The sequence below is a fragment of the Aquarana catesbeiana genome, linkage group LG05 (assembly GCF_042186555.1).
Source record: "Aquarana catesbeiana isolate 2022-GZ linkage group LG05, ASM4218655v1, whole genome shotgun sequence".
Classification (NCBI taxonomy): Eukaryota; Metazoa; Chordata; class Amphibia; order Anura; family Ranidae; genus Aquarana; species Aquarana catesbeiana.
Genome location: NC_133328.1, coordinates 389,179,555 through 389,200,264, shown reverse-complemented (window position 1 = coordinate 389,200,264; position 20,710 = coordinate 389,179,555). Strand labels below are relative to the sequence as shown.

The 20,710-nt window shown below is 41.9% G+C and overlaps 1 protein-coding gene across 1 annotated transcript in view; it reads right to left on the bottom strand.

The window, feature by feature from the left end:
• Nucleotides 1-20,710, bottom strand: part of SYCP2L (synaptonemal complex protein 2 like) — a 256,224-nt gene that overhangs the window by 170,401 nt on the left and 65,113 nt on the right. The window contains exons 12-15 of the mRNA XM_073632795.1: nucleotides 18,398-18,490; nucleotides 11,549-11,609; nucleotides 8,908-9,056; nucleotides 3,296-3,359 (exon numbers count right to left, since the gene is read on the bottom strand). Coding sequence (XP_073488896.1) covers nucleotides 3,296-3,359; nucleotides 8,908-9,056; nucleotides 11,549-11,609; nucleotides 18,398-18,490 — 367 coding nt within the window. The remainder of the gene's footprint in view (nucleotides 1-3,295; nucleotides 3,360-8,907; nucleotides 9,057-11,548; nucleotides 11,610-18,397; nucleotides 18,491-20,710) is intronic.

Here is a 20,710-nt window from a genome sequence, read left to right as displayed (position 1 = left end):
TAGTTTAAGACTATCAACACTTCTTTTGAAAACAACCACCTCTGTTCAGATTCAATAAGCTGATGCAAAAAAAAAAAAAAAAAAAAAAAAAAGCTTTTTGCCCCATAAAATAGAGTAAACACAAACAGCTTCCCCCAAAAGGTGGCTACTGCTGAGGGTGCAGAGCACTAAAGTAGCGGTCACTAAAACTGAACGGGTGGCGGACCTTTACACATATAAGTTGATTTACTAAAGGCAAATAGCCTGTTCACTTTGCAAAGGAATTTCCCTTTAGCTTCACTTTGCAAATAATACCCAATCACAGTATTTTTGCTTGCACATAATTGGATGATGGAAGTCAGCAAAGCTTCACCTTACTCATAAAGTTATGTTTTTTTCATGTAGAGACTTACTAGAAGGAAAATATTCCGCCACACCACTGGACATATTTGTGTAAGTGTTTTGGGAAAAGTTCAAGAAAACAAATTGTGTAACAAGATGCTAGCACAGAATTCCATCCAAGGTTTCCCCGTTTTAGTACCCAAGAGGTCTTAGGTTTTATTCTCAGACATTAAAATAATAGACACAAGTCTAGTGCAGTAGAATATTAAAATTCTTGGTCCTGTGACCAGGAGGTTACGCTATATACAGAAATATTCCGAAATATCAGAAAATGATCTAAATAGTAATTTCTGCTAAATTATCAGACTTTTAATTACAATGCTGAAGCTTTAAAGGAAGGCCTCATTGGTGCTCATGGTAAAAATCACAAAAATCTTTTAACGCCTACATTTATAAAAGCAGGGACGTCCAACATGAATTTATTTTAAAAATATGTTTACACTTTGCAAACACATGTGGCCAAAGAAAAAACTGATAGAGTCTATTTACCGGATTTTTATACGTTTTATCTTCCCAATGAGAAATCTCCCACTCCTCACAATCACACTTTATTCATGTCATCAGTTTTTGGCAGCACCTTTATTTGTGAGCAACTATTTTCAAGGATGAAGCACAAGAAGGGCAAAATTAGAACCAAAATAGCTGATGAGCACCTTGGAATTCATTGAGAATTGCTACTACATCCATTGTACTAGATATAGATGCGTTAGTTTATCAAAAACAGTGTTAAATATCGCACTCGTTTTATGTTGCCATCTTTTACTTTTATAATGAAAAAAAATTACAAAAAATTAAGTTTTAATACTCAGATACAGTGGGGCAAAAAGTATTTAGTCAGCCATCAATTGTGCAAGTTCTCCCACTAAAAAAAATGAGAGAGGCCTGTAATTATCATAGGTATACCTCAACTATGAGAGACAAAATGTGGAAACAAATCCAGACAATCACATTGAAAACATTTTTGAAAGAATTTATTTGCAAATTATGGTGGAAAATAAGTATTTGGTCAATATCAAAAGTTCATCTCAATACTTTGTTATATATCCTTTGTTGGCAATGACAGAGGTCAAACGTTTTCTGTAAGGTTGTCACACACTGTTGCTGGTATGTTGGCCCATTCCTCCATGCAGATCTCCTCTAGAGCAGTGATGTTTTGGGGCTGTTGCTGGGCAACACGGACTTTCAATCCCCTCCAAAGGTTTTCTATGGGATTGAGATCTGGAGACTGGCTAGGCCACTCCAGGACCTTGAAATGCTTCTTATGAAGCCACTCCTTCGTTTGCCCAGGCGGTGTGTTTGGGATCATTGTCATGCTGAAAGACCCAGCCACGTTTCATCTTCAATGCTATTGCTGATGGGAGGAGGTTTGCACTCAAAATCTCACAACACATGGCCCCATTCATTCTTTCATGTACACGGATCAGTCGTCCTGTTACCTTTGCAGAGAAACAGCCCCAAAACATGATGTTGCCACCCCCATGCTTCACAGTAGGTATGGTGTTCTTTGGTTGCAACTCAGCATTCTCTTTCCTCCAAACACGAGTTGTGTTTCTACCAAACAGTTTTACTTTGGTTTCATCTGACCATATGACATTCTCCCAATCCTCTTCTGGATCATGCAAATTCTCTCTAGCAAACCTCAGACGGGCCCGGACATGTACTGGCTTAAGCAGGAGGACATGTCTGGCACTACAGGATCTGAGTCCCCGGAGGCGTAGTGTGTTACTGATGGTAGCCTTTGTTACGTTGGTCCCAGCTCTCTGCAGGTCATTCACTAGGTCCCCCCCTGTGGTTCTGGGATTTTTGCTCACCGTTCTTGTGATCATTTTGACCCCACGGGGTGGGATCTTGCGTGGAGCCCCAGATCGAGGGAGATTATCAGTGTTCTTGTATGTCTTCCATTTTCTAATTATGGCTCCCACAGTTGATTTCTTCACACCAAGCTGCTTGCCTATTGCAGATTCAGTCTTCCCAGCTTGGTGCAGGTCTACAATTTTGTTTCTGGTGTCCTTCGACAGCTCTTTGGTCTTCACCATAGTGGAGTTTGGAGTGTGATTGTTTGAGGTTGTGGACAGGTGTCTTTTATACTGATAACAAGTTCAAACAGGTGCCATTAATACAGGCAATGAGTGGAGGACAGAGGAGCCTCTTAAAGAAGAAAATACAGGTCTGTGAGAGACAGAAATCTTGCTTGTTTCTAGGTGACCAAATACTTATTTTCCACCATAATCTGCAAATAAATTATTTAAAAAAAAAAAAAAAAAAATCAGACAATGTGATTATCTGGATTTGTTTTCACATTTTTTCTCTCATAGTTGAGGTATACCTATGATGACAATTACAGGCCCCTCTCATTTTTTTAAGTGGGTGAACTTGCACAATTGATGGCTGACTAAATACTTTTTTGCACCACTGTAGGTACATTTTCTAGACCAGTGATCGTTAACTTGTGATCTGCCTGACTTTTTCTGGTCATCAGCTATCCTTATTTTTGGTTTATTTTATGTGTGGCCCAAGACAATTCCTCTTCTTCTTCCAATGTGGACCAGTAAGGTCAAAGGTTGGACACCCCTGATATAAAAGCATTGCGCTGGTCATAGACGGAGCAAATTTTTGAAAAAAAACTTGCTTGATTCCCCCATCAACACAGACAGTGCTGAAAGGGGAATCCATCTTCCCGAGCCAATGAGTTCTTCTGACACGCAGAAGCAGTCCCCACTGGGAGAAGACAGTGATTATTGATAGCAGTTAAAAATCCGACAGGCTGGTTGATCAATCAACCTGGGCACACACAGCCTGCCCATACATGGTTCGAATCTTGGCCAGTTCAGCAGGAATTCGAATCGTCTATGACCGGCTTTAGACAGTTAAACTTACATATAAAACTTAACGATTTTGCACAAGCTCAGCTTACCAATAGAAGTTGGAGAATTTGCTCGACTTGCACTTTCATTATTAGTATCTTGATTTCTGATTACCTTGAACAAAACAAAAATGTGTAGAGTACATGAATACAATTGCAAGAAAGACTGTCTCAAGGCAAGGAGGACCATATTGGCCTCTGCTATATTTAAAAGTTATACTAAATGATCTACAGCACTCAACAACCCCCCCTTACCTATAGGTAAAAATCACAAATGAGCTTTTACTACCACTTTAAGTACTCTCTCGCCAACCTCCTAAAGATTTGTGAACCTTGGCTTCAATATGCCTTCCCCCTACTTCCTCCAGCTAGTATTGGATAGCCGTGACCGCTCCGCCTGACGATCCTGAGTCCATATCCCTATTGCCCTTCCTCCCTCGCTTTTCTCTTCACTTGGCTCCCCCTTTCTACCACCCCTCTTTCTTCGCTTTGTTTTTCCCTTCTTTCTTCTCCTCCTGGGGTTTTGCCCCCTCTCTTGTTCTTGTTGATTTTCTTATGCTCTTTGAGTGCGTAACCTATATTGCACCACTTCAGGGAAATAGCTTGTCCAAGCTTGACATGGATATCCTTGTGGATATTCCTGGATGTTGTTTTTCAGCTGTTCATGCTTCCTGAACATAATCATTGCTACTTTTACCTAGGGGTGCACTGAATGGAAATTTTGGTGCCGAAACTGAAAATGAAGGATGCACTAGGCCGAAAACCGAAACCGATACCAAAAATGACAGTTTTTAAAAAACATTTATATTTTTATATATAAAATTGTATTATGTTCAACTTTTTAATTAATATCATCAGATTAAATTAATATGAATTTATTGTTGGCCATTATTAGCACCTTTAGTGCAAGAAAAGGTCAAGAAAAATGCAGTCTGCAGTCTCTAACCATCTCTTGTATCATGTCTGCGATCTCTTACTTAAACACACTGCTAATAGTAGTAGCAAAATTTCTATTCGGTGCACCTCTAGCAGACATGATGCAAGAGATCAATGCAGCCTCACCAGTGCCCATCACATGCAGCCTCACCAGTGCCCGTCACATGCAGCCTCACCAGTGCCCGTCACATGCAGCCTCACTAGTGCTTGTGCCCAGCACCCTCACCAGTGCCCGTCATATGCAGCCAGCCAGTGCCCAGCAGCCCCACCAGTGCTCGTCATATGCAGCTTGCCAGTGCCCAGCTTTACCAGAGCCCATCATTTGCAGCCTGCCTGTGCCCGCATCAGCAGCAATCTCCGTGTGTCACAGGGCTGGATGTGAATTGCCTGGGCCCGCAGTAACAATGGTCCGCCTCCTGTAATCATGTCATGCTGATTCAATGTCCCACCATTGGATCAGTGTGCCGTCTATCACAGGAGGCGGGACACTGTTACTACAGCTGGGCAATTCAGCTCCGTGACACACGGAGATCGTGGCGAGGGGAGGAGGAGGAGGAGGAGGGAGGAGAGGAGGAGAGAGTGGAGGACTGGGCGCGCCAGGATGACACTCCCGCAATGGGCGGCACCCAGGGTGGACCACGCCCCCTTTTGGTATCGGCTGTTTTTTTCATTCAGCCGAATGAAAAAAAAAAAAACAGATTTCGTCTGATAATTTTCGGCAGCCGAAATTTCGGTGCACCTCTAATTTTACCTTTTTTGTTTGACAACACATGAAGCTCTGTTCTGTTTTCTGTTGTCATTCCAAGCCCGTGTGGGCAGATTGGATGCTTTATTGTTATCTTTTGAAATAATTGGAATCCTTAGAAAAATTGAATAAAAATATTTTTACTAGAATATAATTTTACTGACTTGTTAACAGCAGAAGACGATTTGAGGCCTGTTCACATTACCGGCACACTAAACTGGAGCAGTTTAGTGTGCAGGTAGCTGTTAGTTTTGGCTACAGTTAGAAGTCGGTAAGGGCGGTGTGATGAATGTTTTTATTTTTTGTGCCAACTTTATTCATGTCCCTGCACAGCAGCAGGGTGCGTGGCACCGTTATGTGGTGACATGTGCTGCCTTCTTGTGCGCTGCAATAAAATGACAAAGACATCCAAACTCTGCCCCCAGCTACATCACTAACCAAGTCTCAAAATACCAACCTAATCGTTCTCTTCATTCCTCCCAAGACTTCCTGCTCTTTAGTTCCCTTGTCACCTCCTCCCATACTCACTTCTAGGACTTTTCTCGAGCCTCTCCTATCCTATGGAACTTCCTACCCCAATCTGTCTGACCGTCTCCTACTCTGTTTGCTTTCAGACGATCCCTGAAAACCCCCCTCATCAGAGAAGCCTACAGTGGGGACGGAAAGTATTCAGACCCCCTTAAATTTTTCACTCTTTGTTATATTGCAGCCATTTGCTAAAATCATTTAAGTTCATTTTTTTTTCCTCATTAACCACTTCCCGACCGCCGCACGACTATGTACGTCCTAAGTTTGAATGGGGATATCGTTGTTATGGCAGCAGCTAGCTGCCATAACCCCGGTATCCCCGTTTTCGTGCGGCGGCCGGCTTTCAGATAAAAGCGGTCCCTGCAGCGGATTCGCCGTGAGATCACTTTTATCGGTGGCGGGAGAGGGCCCCCCCCCTCCCGCCGCGATCCGGTGCCCTCTGCCGCTTACCGGAGCCGTCGGTAGCGGCGGAGGCGATCGCGTCCTGTGCCGTGGTGTGTCTGGAGACGAGTGAGGCCAAGATGGCGCTCACTCGTCTCCATGACACTGCTGGGCGGAAGCGACGTCAAAACGTCACTTCCGTCCACGCCTCTTAAAGGCATATTTTTTCAAATGTCATTTTTCTAAATTACTTTTTTTTTTTTTTTTTTTCAGATCTCATATTTTAGTGTAAATATGAGATCTGAGGTCTTTTTGACCCCAGATCTCATATTTAAGAGGTCCTGCCATGATTTTTTCTATTACAAGGGATGTTTACATTCCTTGTAATAGGAATAAAAGTGACACAATTTTTTTTTTTTTTTAAACAGTGTAAAAATAAATAAAATATTGTAAAATAAATAATAAAAAAAAAATTTTTAAACCCCCCCGTCCCGACGAGCTTGCGCGCAGAAGCGAACGTATACGTGAGTAGCGCCCGCATATGAAAACGGTGGTCAAACCACACATGTGAGGTATCGCCGCGACCGGTAGAGCGAGAGCAATAATTCTAGCCTCAGACCTCCTCTGTAGCGCAAAATATGCAACCTGTAGAATTTTTTAAACGTCGCCTATGGAGATTTTTGAGGGTAAAAGTTTGACGCCATTCCACAAGCGGGCGCAATTTTCAAGCATGACATGTTGGGTATCAATTTACTTGGCGTAACATTATATTTCACAATATAAAAAAAAAATTGGGATAACTTTACTGTTGTTTTATTTTTTTATTCAAAAAAGTGAATTTTTTCCAAAAAAAGTGCGCTTATAAGACCGCTGCGCAAATACGGTGCAAAAAAAAGTATTGCAATGACCGCCATTGTATTCTCTAGGGTGTTAGAAGAAAAACCATATATAATGTTTGGGGGTTCTAAGTAATTTTCTAGCAGAAAAACCTGTTTTAAACATGTAAACACCTAAAATCCAAAACGAGGCTGGTCCTTAAGTGGTTAATGTACACACAGCACCCCATATTGACAGAAAAACACAGAATTGTTGACATTTTTGCAGATTTATTAAAAAAGAAAAACTGAAATATCACATGGTCCTAAGTATTCAGACCCTTTACTCAGTATTTAGTAGAAGCACCCTTTTGATCTAATACAGCCATGAGTCTTTTTGGGAAAGATGCAACACGTTTTTCACACCTGGATTTGGGGATCCTCTGCCATTCCTCCTTGCAGATCCTCTCCAGTTCTGTCAGGTTGGATGGTAAACGTTGGTGGACAGCCATTTTTAGGTCTCTCCAGAGATGCTCAATTGGGTTTAAGTCAGGGCTCTGGCTGGGCCATTCAAGAACAGTCACGGAGTTATTGTGAAGCCACTCCTTCAATATTTTAGCTGTGTGCTTAGGGTCATTGTCTTGTTGGAAGGTAAACCTTCGACCCAGTCTGAGGTCCTGAGCACTCTGGAGAAGGTTTTCTTCCAGGATATCCCTGTACTTGGCCGCATTCATCTTTCCCTCGATTGCAACCAGTCGTCCTGTCCCTGCAGCTGAAAAACACCCCCACAGCATGATGCTGCCACCACCATTCTTCACTGTTGAGACTGTATTGGACAGGTGATGAGCAGTGCCTGGTTTTCTCCACACATACCAATTAGAATTAAGGCCAAAAACTTCTATCCTGGTCTCATCAGACCAGAGAATCTTATTTCTCACCATTTTGGAGTCCTTCAGGTGTTTTTTTTAGCAAACTCCATTTGCGCACTTTCATGTGTCTTGCACGGAGGAGAGGCTTCCGTCGGGCCACTCTGCCATAAAGCCCCGACTGGTGGAGGGCTGCAGTGATGGTTGACTTTCTACAACTTTCTCCCATCTCCCGACTGCATCTCTGGAGCTCAGCCACAGTGATCTTTGGGTTCCTCTTTACCTCTCTCACCAAGGCTCTTCTCCCCTGATAGCTCAGTTTGGCCGGACGGCCAGCTCTAGGAAGGGTTCTGGTTGTCCCAAACGTCTTCCATTAAAGGATTATGGAGGCCACTGTGATCTTAGGAACCTTAAGTGCAGCAGAAATTTTTTTTCTAACCTTGGCCAGATCTGTGCCTTGCCACAATTCTGTCTCTGAGCTCTTCAGGCAGTTCCTTTGACCTCATGATTCTCATTTGCTCTGACATGCACTGTGAGCTATAAGGTCTTATATAGACAGGTGTGTGGCTTTCCTAATCAAGTCCAATCAGTATAATCAAACACAGCTGGACTCAAATGAAGGTGTAGAACCATCTCAAGGATGATCTGAATACTTAGGACCATGTGATATTTCAGTTTTTCTTTTTTAATAAATGTGCAAAAATGTCAACAATTCTGTATTTTTCTGTCAATATGGGGTGCTGTGTGTACAATAATGAGGAAAAAAATGAACTTAATGATTTTAGCAAATGGCTGCAATATAACAAAGAGTGTAAAATGTAAGGGGGTCTGAATACTTTCCGTCCCCACTGTATCCTGCTCCCATCTAACAACTGTACTTGTATTTTCTCCATCAGCTCATCCCCCACAGCTATTACCAGTTGTATCACTTGCCCCGCCCCCCCCCCCCCCACCTCTTAGATTGTAAGCTCTAACGAGCAGGGCCCTCTGATTCCTCCTGTATTGAAACTGTGTTGTCTGCTCTCTTATTGTAAAGCGCTGCGCAAACTGTTGCCGCTATATAAATCCCGTATAATAATAATAATAGCAACTCACAGGGCACATAGAAGAGAATTGCTTTCTATGTGGCCTAGCAGTAACTGACGTTCATCCAGTGAGGAAAACCGCCAATCACCACACTATATGTGAATGGGACCTTACTGAAACTTTATTCTGGTGCCCTGGTTAAGACTGTAAAATCTTTTTAGCATCATCTATTTCCTGACTGGTGATAACACTAGCTGCTGTCAGACCTCCAGGTAATTTCCGTGAAGCGTGTGCCCCAATTATTTATGAATAGGTTTTATATACCTACACGTTACCTATACCAAAAAAAAAAAAAATCATGCTTACCATTTTCATTTCCTCCCCATAGGTTTTAACAACAGCACTTTCAATGTCATGCTCATTTTCAAAATAAATCCTCACATGCTTTGTCTCCTTGGTATTAATTACAATATGTGTTTTGGGGTATATGTCCAATTGTTTTTGCTTGTCTACTTCTAAAGGGGAAAAAATATCTATGGTTACAAAACATTAATGAAAGAGCCATTTTTATTACCGGATGCAAAAACAAAATCAAGCTTGAAAGAGACCATGCTATAAGTTCATCTTCTATGTAATGTTCAGAAAAACACAAGTTTAAAGTTTAGCTTTAGGTACCAACAGCCTTACTTTTAAATGTTAACCATTCCTACGATGATTTTAGGTACATTGGTATTGGAACACTCAGGAACTGGTTATGTATGAAGTAGGAATTGCTGCTGTAGAGCCTTTATATTTCAATCTGTCTATAAAAGTTTTTTTTTAGAATAAGCATAATCCAAAAAATATATATATTTCCGCCTTATTTTTACAGAACCATCATAAAAACATTAAACCATATACAAGGATCCTCCAAAAAGTTTCCACGCTTTTTTTTTAAACTTTTATAATTAAAAAAAAAAAAGTGCGGAACCTTTTTGAAGAGCCTTTGTAAAACCACCAAAAATTACCAGGGCTTTTCCAGGCAAAAAGTTAGAAACTGCTTTGGCATTTTAAAGCGAAATGTCAGTCATTTTTTCAAATTTCCATCTATCAAATTCTCTGTACTTGTTTTAACGTTGAATAATAAAACATTTTTTTCTGCCAGTAAATACCTTATACAGCCCACTTCATGTTTCATGTCTGGTAAAAAGCCTAGGCTTATGACATCATGCACAGCTCTCTCACTCTCATGAGAGTTTGCCAGGAAGGGGGGGGGGGGGGTCATAAAAGGGCCAATGAGAGCTGCAGAGCTGGAGGTGTGCCTCTGTGTGTCTGCAAAAATCCAGGAAGTGAATAGGCAGCAGCTTCAGCTGCCCACAGTTAAAATGGTTGCAGCCAGAATCAGTGGAGGGAGATTTCTGCAGCATATTTGGCAAGTACAGAATCACAGTACTTGTATAATATAATATGCAAAGTGGCTGGAGGGAAGCTTCAGAATGGCAAAGATGATTTATTACAAATTATGGCAGATGATTTTATTACAAATTATGGCAAAGATGATTTTATTACAAATTATGTGAGCAGACCACAGTTCCTCTTTAAAAATACTGCATGCGTTTCAGTTTAATCAAATAACATTTTTAAAACGCAGCCAATTAAGATAGTTCACAACAACTTTACACAATATACGATTGCTGGGCATCCACAACTTATTGTACCCACTTTAACTGATTTAACCCACTTAAATCAGTTACCTCGTATGCAGCATCTTCATCTCTTAATCCTTGCCAATGTTCCAGTTTAAGCTGATGCCACGACCACTGCCCTAGGTTTCAAGTTTCAAGGGTGGCCCTTTTTCTCTTAATGCATCCTATGGAATCACCCTTGCATGCAAAGACTAGAGCTGTGTCTCCCTACACTGTGTGCATCAATAGGAACACACAGCCCTATAGCTTAGAAAGACAAAGCACCCATCTCCAAACTAACTGGCCCTAGCCTGCCCTGTCCACTGTTAACACTTTCCTGTGAAGATCGGACATTCAGGGAAATGGCAATGATGGAGTTGGAGCCAGAAGCAAGTTTTGGAGTAAGAGTTTTAGCTAATAGTTTAATGGGGGATTTTTTTGTATGTGCTCAATAATACTACTTTAAAGAGGTATTAAACCCAAAAGCAAACATTTATGATACTGCAGCTTATTAATTCTTAGATGTGAGGTTGCATGTGTTTTCTTTTTTAGTATTTCTTTCTCTTATTTTCGCCTGGGGTTTAAGCTCAGCCGCTTGTTTTTACTACCCACCCAGCCGCCTATCTTAAAGACCCCAAAGTATGTTATTTACAGAATTGCCAGGCAAAAAATAAAGCAAAAGAAACTTGAAAATAAGGAAAAAAAACTTCACCAACTAAACTAATGACTAGTAATCTGCAAAGTATCATATTACTGCTTTGCGGTTCAGATACACTTTGAGGCCTGCAATACGCTGACACTAGCTGCAACCATTTTTACCTACTCTTGTGGCCGCCGTCATTTGGGTTTTACCCACCCCAGCAAGCAGTAAACTTGCAAACACTGCTAGACAAGTTTGCAGTTTTATACTTTGAAAGACCTTTATAAGCCAAAAACCCTTCTATATGTTTGGAGGAGAGTCTTAATTATTCACATTTTTTTTACAATAGTGCTGAGTGTAACACTTCAACCATCTTGTACAAATACATCAATAATGTGAATTCTGATTTACTGCTATCAGGTACTGCACTTTGTAATTAATGCTTTGCTCCTTGCATCATCTACTGCATAAGACCAAACGCTTGTCATATATTTTATAACTAAAAAAGAGACAACGTTTTGGATATGTGGCTCACATGCTCCCTTTTCCTATAAATATAATGTGATGTCACATTATCCAGATGTCAGCTCTTGATAATTGTCAACATATACTCAAATCTGAAGTGTTGCGCAAAAAAAAATCAGGCTCTTCATGACCAGGCCTTTGTGTCTAGTTACGGCATTATCTGTGAAATCAAAAGTACCTTGTAGGTTGTAACCAGCTATAGAATCTTTCAGTAATCTGACTGAATCCCAAAGAACTCCCTAAAGTAAGACAAAACAGATATTAATTCAACTAATCATAACTCTTACACCAAATATAATCAACACAAAAAAGTAAATACTTGATTTCAACATTTGTTGCTTTAGGCTTCATGTACACTATGGCTCCTAAACTTGAGTTTAGGAGCTTTTGGCGTTTTTTAGCCAAAGCTCAATAACACCATAAAAGCCTGTGTCAATGTACACACAGGCTTTTAGCAAAGTTTAGGAGCTGCTGCAGTTAGGGGAGCTTTAAGCGGTGTTTCCACTAAAAAAAATAAATAAACAAAAAGTCAGCAGCAACAAATATGCAGCTGCTGACTTTTAATAATCGGACACCTACCTGTCCCAGGGTCCAGCGATGCGGGGGATCGAAGCCCCGCTCGTCTCCCCCTCCGCTCAGCGGCACCGGCATTTTAACTGTGGGCGCCCGGCTGTGGCTTCACAGTCGGGCACCCACTGCGCATGCGTGAGCCGTGCTGCGCTTAATGACTGGCTGCGCAATCATCTGGGACCTGTCACGTGTCCCAGATGATCTCCTAGAGGGAGGGGGGAGAGGGGGATCTCCCTTCCTGCACCGAGGGAAGTGACGTAAGGAGCCCAGGAGCTGAAGGAGGCAGACTACGAGGGACCCCGTAGCAACAGGCATTTAGAGGTGAGTAAAAAAAAAAAAAAAAAAATTTTCTCCAAATGTTTTTTTTTTTTCATTTTTTTTAAGCACATTAATATTTTTTTTTGGGGTATAACTCCACTTTAACCTCCCTCAACTGAGCGCAGAAAAATCACGTTCAGGATAGATACATTTTGACCACCGGCCGCTTGAAACCGCAAACTGTTTTGAGTATTCCCACGACCAGCAGTCAAAGTAGGCTGTGTGTACATGAAGCCTAATGTTACATTTTTTTGTTGTTGCATAATGAAGATACACAGGTCTTTTCAATGTAAATGTTAAAAATAGAACATTTACAGGGATAACCTAGAAATGCCGACTTCCAGAACACCTTCTATAAGAAAAGATGTGGGACAGGCATAGAATCTGTGTACATGGGTTTTGTTTGCATCAAAACCGCTTTTTCCTGCATACAAGTCAATGAGCATGCCAAAGCAGCCTTATGAAGTTTACAATGAAGTCAAATGCAGGTTACATGCACCCGTGAAGGAACTCAAAATTTCCTGAAAGCATCAACACAAGCGCTTAAAGTGTCACTTACAACACATCATAAAAAACTATCAATAAATGCTGTATTACATGCTGTTCATACTCAGTCACCATGAGATTCGATTTCTGCAAAAAAACTGATTGATCCTGCTGCTCTCTATCCACCTTCTGTCCATGTCCCCAATTAAGCTAGGGATCTTGCAGCCGTGGTTGCAACTCTGCACGTGCTCAGTTTCCAGTGAGTTTCTATGCTGAACAGCCCATGTGACTAGAGAGACACATGTGGGTGTATACACTGTGGTGAAGCCCACTCCCTCCCTCCTTCGCCATGCCCACTAACCAGCTAAACACAATTGGGGTGGGATATTACATGTAGATTAATGGAGGTTTCACCCACCTTTTTTCTAAGACACAGGCTGGAAGGGCCTGACACAGTCTGTAACTGGCAGAAGTCCACCCACACCATGTTATTTCCAAAAAATAAGATTTGATTTCAAATATATATTTGTATGACAATTTAAAACAGTTTATTTATAATAATTATTTTTACTCTGTACTACAAAGGCTTTTTTTGTGCAGAGGACTCATGTGACAGCTGTATGTCGATTAAAAAAAAAGTACTTATATTTTTTTTGTTTATTAAAATAATTACAGTGCCATTATCCACATACAGAAATAAAAGACAATGTAAATTAAACAGTGTGTGTTTAGTATTACTTTAATCATGCAGCTGCAGCTCCATGTTGTTTCACAGATTATACTTTATGGAGGCAACTGCAAATAATAGATTTCTGTAATCACTGTAATATATTTTTCTTGGAGTCCATTGAGACATTCTTGAATTCAGAGACTGTGATACTGCCACCACCAGCAGGATTCGACACTGGCACAAAAATAAAAATAATAGTTTAGGGTAGCCCCTCCTATTCCCAGCATGCTTTAGGTTTGTAGCAAAGCAGTACAAAGCAGTACTAAGAACATGGGCATAAACTCAGAGGGGTGGGACCCGATTCCTTTAATGGACTCCAAGAACAGAAACTTCAGTCATTTTTTCATCTTTCCATCTATTAAATCTTCTGCCCTTGTTGTTTTAACTTTGGATAGTAAAACATTTTTTTTTTCTGCCAGTAAATACCTTATACAGCCCACTTTGTTTCTTGTCTGGTAAAAAGCCTAGGTGTATGACATCATGCACAGCTCTCTCTCGTGAGAGTTTGCCAGGTAGGGAGGGGGGATAAGTCATAAGAGGGCCAATGAGAGCTGCAGACCAGGAGGTGTGCCTCTGTAAATCCAGGAAGTGAACAGGCAGCAGCTTCAGCTGTCCACAGTAAAAATGATTTCAGCCAGACTCAGGGGAGGGATATTTCTGCAGCATGTTTGGCAAGTACAGAATATATAAAATAATATGCAAAGTGGTTGGAGGGAAGCTTCAGAATGGCAAAGATGTTTTTATTACAAATTATGTGCGCAGACTGCAATTCCTCTTTAAGCAACTCTTTAAGCAATTGAGGAACTGAATCTATGCCCTCTTGAGAAGAGGAGATTAAGGGTGGATATGATCAACATGTACAAATACATAAGTGGTCCATATCATGAACTTGGTGTTCTGGTGTTCTGTGTGGCATAGTGCTGTCCCACACTGACCTCTTCATGGCACCTCCACAAATCGGCGCCTATGTTACATTTTATTGTATGCCAGATCACATGGCGCTTAAGCACCATGAGGCTTGGTGTGGAGATGTAAAAATAAATAAAATAAAAAAGTCAGGCCAGAACTTTCTTCTTGCAGGTAGGGCAGCCAATTAAAATTAATGGGGCCTACCCACAATGTGCGCGCACAAATGCACAGATCTGAAAGTGGTTGTAAACTCTTTACCACCACTTTTACCTACAGGTAAGCCTTAGGCTTACCTGTAGTTACCATGAATTTCTCCTAAACTTGCACAGTTTAGGAGACATTCACTGTATACGCATGTGCCGACGTCATCGGCACACGTGCACTGAAGAGACAGCTCGTACTTGCCGTTTTTTCTTCAGCTAGTGTGCCGTTACCAGCAGCTTCCGCGCGCATGTGCAGGAGTGACTCGTAACCCGGGAGACATGTCGCTGGCCAAAGAGGTGTGCCGGGGCCGCTGCGGGGGCTTCGATCTAAGTTAAGTACATCATAATGAGCTAGTATGCTATGCATACTAGCTCATTATGCCTTTGTCTTGCAGGTTTTTTGGGGGTTTTTCTTCTCCCCGTGGGTTTACAACCACTTGAAACAAGTCTCATATCACAATTCCATTCGTACATCAGCATCCTCAGTCCCCCCTTCACATCACAGTCACTCCCTTTCACATTACTGTCCTTCTCATTATAATCCTCAGTCTTAACCCCCCCCCCATTACTCAGTCTCAACCCACTACACCCAATTACAGTCATCAGTCCCCCATCCATTAATGTCCTCAGTAACTCCAAAACTGTCCTCAGCCCCCCCCCCCACCATTAGGGTCCTCAGCCCCCCTCCATTACAGTCCTCAGCTCCCCCATTACTGTCCTCAGCCCCTACATTACTGTCTTGAGCCCCGCCCTCTCCATTATGTCCTCAGTGACCCCAATATTGTTCTCTGTCCCCCTCCATTATTGTCCTCTGTGACCCCATTACTGTCTTCAGCCCCCCTCCATTAATGTCTTTAGCTCCTCCACATCGTCCCCGCCCCGTCTTACCTTACACAGACAGTGTGGAGGGTGGGAGGCACAGCAGGTTGACAGATAAGCAGAGCTTCCCCTTTTGGGTGGAACCCCGCTTTAATGTCACAGGGAGGCCGTCCAGGCTTCCTGGAACATGGGTGGGGTTGCAACTGTGACCTCTGATGCTGCGCCAGTGAAACCAGCATAAAACAATTGTCACAGACAAGACTGCCTGCTGATCTAAGATCTCTAGAAGGACTTCAATATGGGATAGTGAGGGAGAGCAGTTAGTCTAAATAAAACATTTTTGCTATCCTTTACAAAGCGCTACACAGACGGTGTAAAGCACAAACGCTAACACAGCTGAGTGAAGTGAGCCTTGACGCTGTACCGTCAAGTGTGCATACTTCTACAAAGTCTTTTGGAATAGAAGTCACCTCCAATTGTTTTTTTAAAAAAAAAACACATTCATTTTCTGCAGGACAGGAAAAGCAGCACTGCTTTATAGAACGTTGTTACAAATAAGTTAATATATGAAAGACAGAGGAAGAAATGGTCTCTGCCATTCCGTGCTGCCCTATTGCAGCCATACTTTTTCCAAAGTATGACATCAGGAAAAGGTCTCAGCCTTTGCTATTAAAGTGGAGTTCCACCCAAAAATGGAACTTCCCCTTTTTGGATTCCTCCCCCCTCCTCTGGTGTCACATTTGGCACCTTTCAGGGGGGAGGAGGGAGCAGATACCTGTCTAATACAGGCATTTGCTCCCACTTCCTGGCATAGATCACCGCAGAGCTTGCGGTGATCTATGCCACTTCCGGCGCCTACCCCGTCCTCCCTCGCTGTTTTCTGGGAGACGCACAGGTCCCAGAACACAGCAGGGACCTGAGAGGACACGCAGCGCGACTCACGCATGCGCAGTAGGGAACCAGGAAGTGAAGCCGCACAGCTTCACTTCCTTATTCCCTTACTGAGGATGGCGGCGGCAGCAGCTGAGAGCCGAAGGATGGATCGGCTTCGGCTGCCGACATCGCGGGCTCCCTGGACAAGTAAGTGTCCATATATTAAAAGTCAGCAGCTGCAGTATTTGTAGCTGCTGGTTTTTAATATTTTTTTTCAGCAGACCTCCTCTTTAAGCAACATATTTTCACGCAGTTGGTTCACCAGACACCTTTGGTAAAAAAAAAAAAAAATTATTTTTTTTCAACAGATGCAGTTTATTTTGTATAGATTAACAGAGCAAAATAAAACAATTTAAAAACATACAGTAAGTTGGTACAGAATAAGTACAGATTAAAATTTCAAAACACTAGTAAGTGCCGGGGTCTCTGACCGCAATAGGCACAACATATAAAGAAAACCCTCATCAATCAAAAAGGAAAAAAGTGTAAACAGATATTTCCCCTTGGAAGGGAAAAGATAGGAGGCAAAGGGGGGGTACGAGAAAGGGGGGGGGGGGGGGAGAGGGGGGGGGCACACCTGGTAATCGCAGAGTCAGTCTTCTCGCCTCAATCCATTTACCCCAAATCTTAGTAAACTTTTTCGGGACGTTCCGACCCATATACGTCAGTTTATAAAGGGGCAGCACCTGGTTCACCAGCTCTCTCCACTGCCTGGCCGTGTGGGCCACAGGTGTCTACCATTTAAGTAGGATCAGTTTCCGTGTATAGAACGTTGCAAAGTAGAGCAAGCAGTGCTGATGAAAGGAAACCTCTTTTGGAGAGCCAACTCCTAACAGTAAGAAGGCTGGATCCAGGGAAACTCGTAGTTGCATTCGGGCTCCCAACTCTTCCACAACCCCACGCCAATAAGATTGGGGGCAGGACAAGACCATACCATGTGTAGAGATGTGCCAACCTCCGTTCCACACCTAGAACAATGTGGGTCAACCCTGGACACATATAATGGAAAATCTTTGTGGGGTATAATACACCCTATGTAAGAATTTCTATTGAATAAATCTACCCCTAGCTGAAATCAGCATAGGAATAAATTGTGGTATATCCTCCTCCCAGTCCTCAGCATCCTTACCTGGGATATCAGCTTGCCACGTCTGGCATGGTTGGGTCATCTTGGTGGCTTTGTGCCCCGATATCCGAATGTAGATAGAGAGGATCCTATCTGCATTTTTAGAGATCAGGAGGCGCTCAACTGAGTGTGATTCCAGCATAATTGGATTGGGGAATTGTGCCCTGACTGCGTGACGCAACTGCATATAACGAAAGAGCATTCGGTTGGGCAAGTTAAATCCCTGTTTTAACTGGTCAAAAGTTAATAAGGAGCCATCTTTAAATATGTGGTTAAGGGTAGCGATACCAAAGTTAGCCCAGATCACAGGGTCTAGGACTGATCTCAAGTGTGGGAGAGACGGGTTTCCCCATAGCGGTGTGAAGGGCGGGGTGGTGTTAGACTCTCCTACATACCTAGTCATCTGTTGCCAGACTTTGATCGCAGTAGACATAGGAGTCGATATGCCTGGGTTAGATTTGGGGTCATGGAAGACTAAGTTGCTCAGCCAGCAACGCAGCTTCAGTGTTAACTACTACTGGGATCCCCTTTAGTTGTCCAAACCACCACCTGACAGTCACAAGAGTGCCGCCCAATAATAGAACTTAAAGTTGGGGAGTGCCAATCCACCCTGGGATATAGGGAGTTGCAGTGTAAATCTCACCAACCGGGGGACCCTGCCCGCCCATATAAACTGAGTAAGGAGTTGGCCAATTTCAGGTTCACTCAACCAACCAGGGTCAGAGGAAGGGACCTCCAGATTCCACATCTATGGGCAAGCTGAGAAACCACCGGTTGTAGATTTGTGGCCAAAAAGGCAGTGAGATCACCGGAGACCTAAATCCCTATATACTTAAACTGCAAGACTATGGAGAGTGGGGAGGCAGTCGGCAAGTTTAAGGGTTCTTGTGTTGTTGCCAATATTTTTAAAGACTATTCATTTCTAATTCTTACCTTTGGGTTTTGTATGTAAAATGAAATGCTATTACTTCCAATGTTGAAATCAATCCAAAAGTGTTCAAGTTTACTATCCTGAGGCCTAGTCAACTTAAAGACAAATAGGCAAAATTCACCACAATACAATCATTCAACCTGATGTTAACTTAAAAGAGTATGTCAAAGCATAATATAACATAATAAAAATTAAAAAAAAAAACAAAACGCCACACATTTAACAGATTTGTGCAAGTACCAAAAAAATAATGTTTCAATTTAAAACGGTGGATGTTGCAATTTTTTTATATCACATGGTATTTGCGCAGTAGCTTTTCAAACCCACTTTTTTGCATGTTAAAAAAATGTTAATGCACAAAAACACAATATAATGCCCAATTGTTTGGTAAAGTATAGAAGATGATGTTACGCCAAGTAAACAGATACCAAACATTCACATATAATACTTGGTATGAAAGTTTACTGATACTTAAAGGTTAAAAAGTATTTGACTTCTTTTTTCTCTTTTCTTAGCAATAATGTGTAGCACCTGTCCAAAAGGGCCAGAATGCTCACAGTTTGCCTCATTAACAACTTCATTAACAGAGGTCCTTGAAACCTAGATGCCCAGACCAAATTTAGCAGTATCATTATATTACAGAGTTATTGTGACAAAAGTCAAAAGCTTAAAGTCTTACAGTTTGATTTCTTCCCTGTCAGCAGCTTCAGAACGGGACCCTTGCTATTTGTGGGGAAGCAACAACTTCTTTTGCAGAGGTCACACCCCCTGCTGAGTCACAGCCAGAGCTCTCCAATCAGCGGAAAGCATGAGTTGTGTTATTGCTCAATAGGGGGCATGTCATAACTTTACAATGGGATCACTGCTTCCCCACAAAGGGCAATGGTCTGCATGTTGCTTTTTTATGTGACCTTTCATCTCCCTTATCCTGCACATTAAATTCCCTCATCTCCTTCCTCCCACTGTACATTAACCTCTTCGCCTTCTCCCTCTCTCTGTATGACCTGTTCATTAATGATTTCTCATTATCAAGCGCCATGTTTTAAGCACCTCAATGCCAACATGCTTCAATATTAAAAAATTGTGGCAAAAATTAGATCACAGTGTTGAATGGCTTAATTGTCAGCCAAATAATCACAGCACTGAAAACTGAAAAAATGGTCTGTTCATGAAGGGGTATTACAAGTCAGTACTCACGTGATTAACCACTTGTGGGTTGCCCACCAGCAATATACTGTGGACCGGCGGCCCGCACGTGCAAAGCAACATACCAGTACACCGCTGTCCCCCACCAGCGGGAGCCTATCAGAAAGTCCTAGCCAATGATTCACGGCTGGGACCTGCTGATCAGCTGTGTACAGTCAAAGCCTAGAGCTCTGTGTTGGCAATCAACACAGAGCTCTGTACAGAGGGAACAATCTCTGTTTCTCATCCCTGAAACTGCAATCCATTAGTAAAGCAGCACATATTACACATAGTTAGGCACACATTTTTATCCCTTGATAGCCCTAGGTGTTAACCCCCTTCCCAGCCAGTGTCATTAGTACAGTGACAGTAAATACTATTAGCACTGATCACTATATTAACCACTTCAGCTCTGAAAGGTTCACCCCCCCTTCATGACCAGGCCATTTTTAATTTGCTATACGGCACTGCGTTATTTTAACTGACAATTTCATGGTCGTGCAATGCTGTATTCAAATAAAATGTGTGTCCTTTTTTTCCCCCACAAATAGAGCTTTCTTTTGGTGGTATTTGATCACCTCTTTTTGCGCTATATTAAAAAAAAAAAAAAGAAAGACAATTTTGAAAAAAAAAAAAAAAAAAAATTTTTTTTACTTTCTGCTATAAAACATTGTAAAAAAAAAAAAAAAAAAAAACAAAAAAAACAAAAAAACAAAAATCAAAATTTCTTCGTCAATTTAATCCAATATGTATTCTGCTACATAGTTTTGGTAAGAATTCCAGTGCGTTTATATTGATTGGTTTGCGCAATGGTTATAGGGTCTACAAACTATGGTATATTTTTATTTTTATGGTACATTTTTAGTGTATTATTTTTTTATAGTTATTTTTTACTAGAAATGGCGTGGATCAGCGACTTCTAGTGGGACTGTGATTTTGCTGGCGGACACATCGAACACCTAACCGTCACTTTTGGCACTTTTTGGGGGACCAGTGAAACCAATACAGTGATCAGTGCTAAAAAATATGCACTGTCGAGGCGCATGTGCGAAAGCTTCCAATATGGCCGCGTAAGTCAGGAGCTCCACACTGCCTCAGCCATCAAGCCATCCTAGCGTCGGATTGTAGCC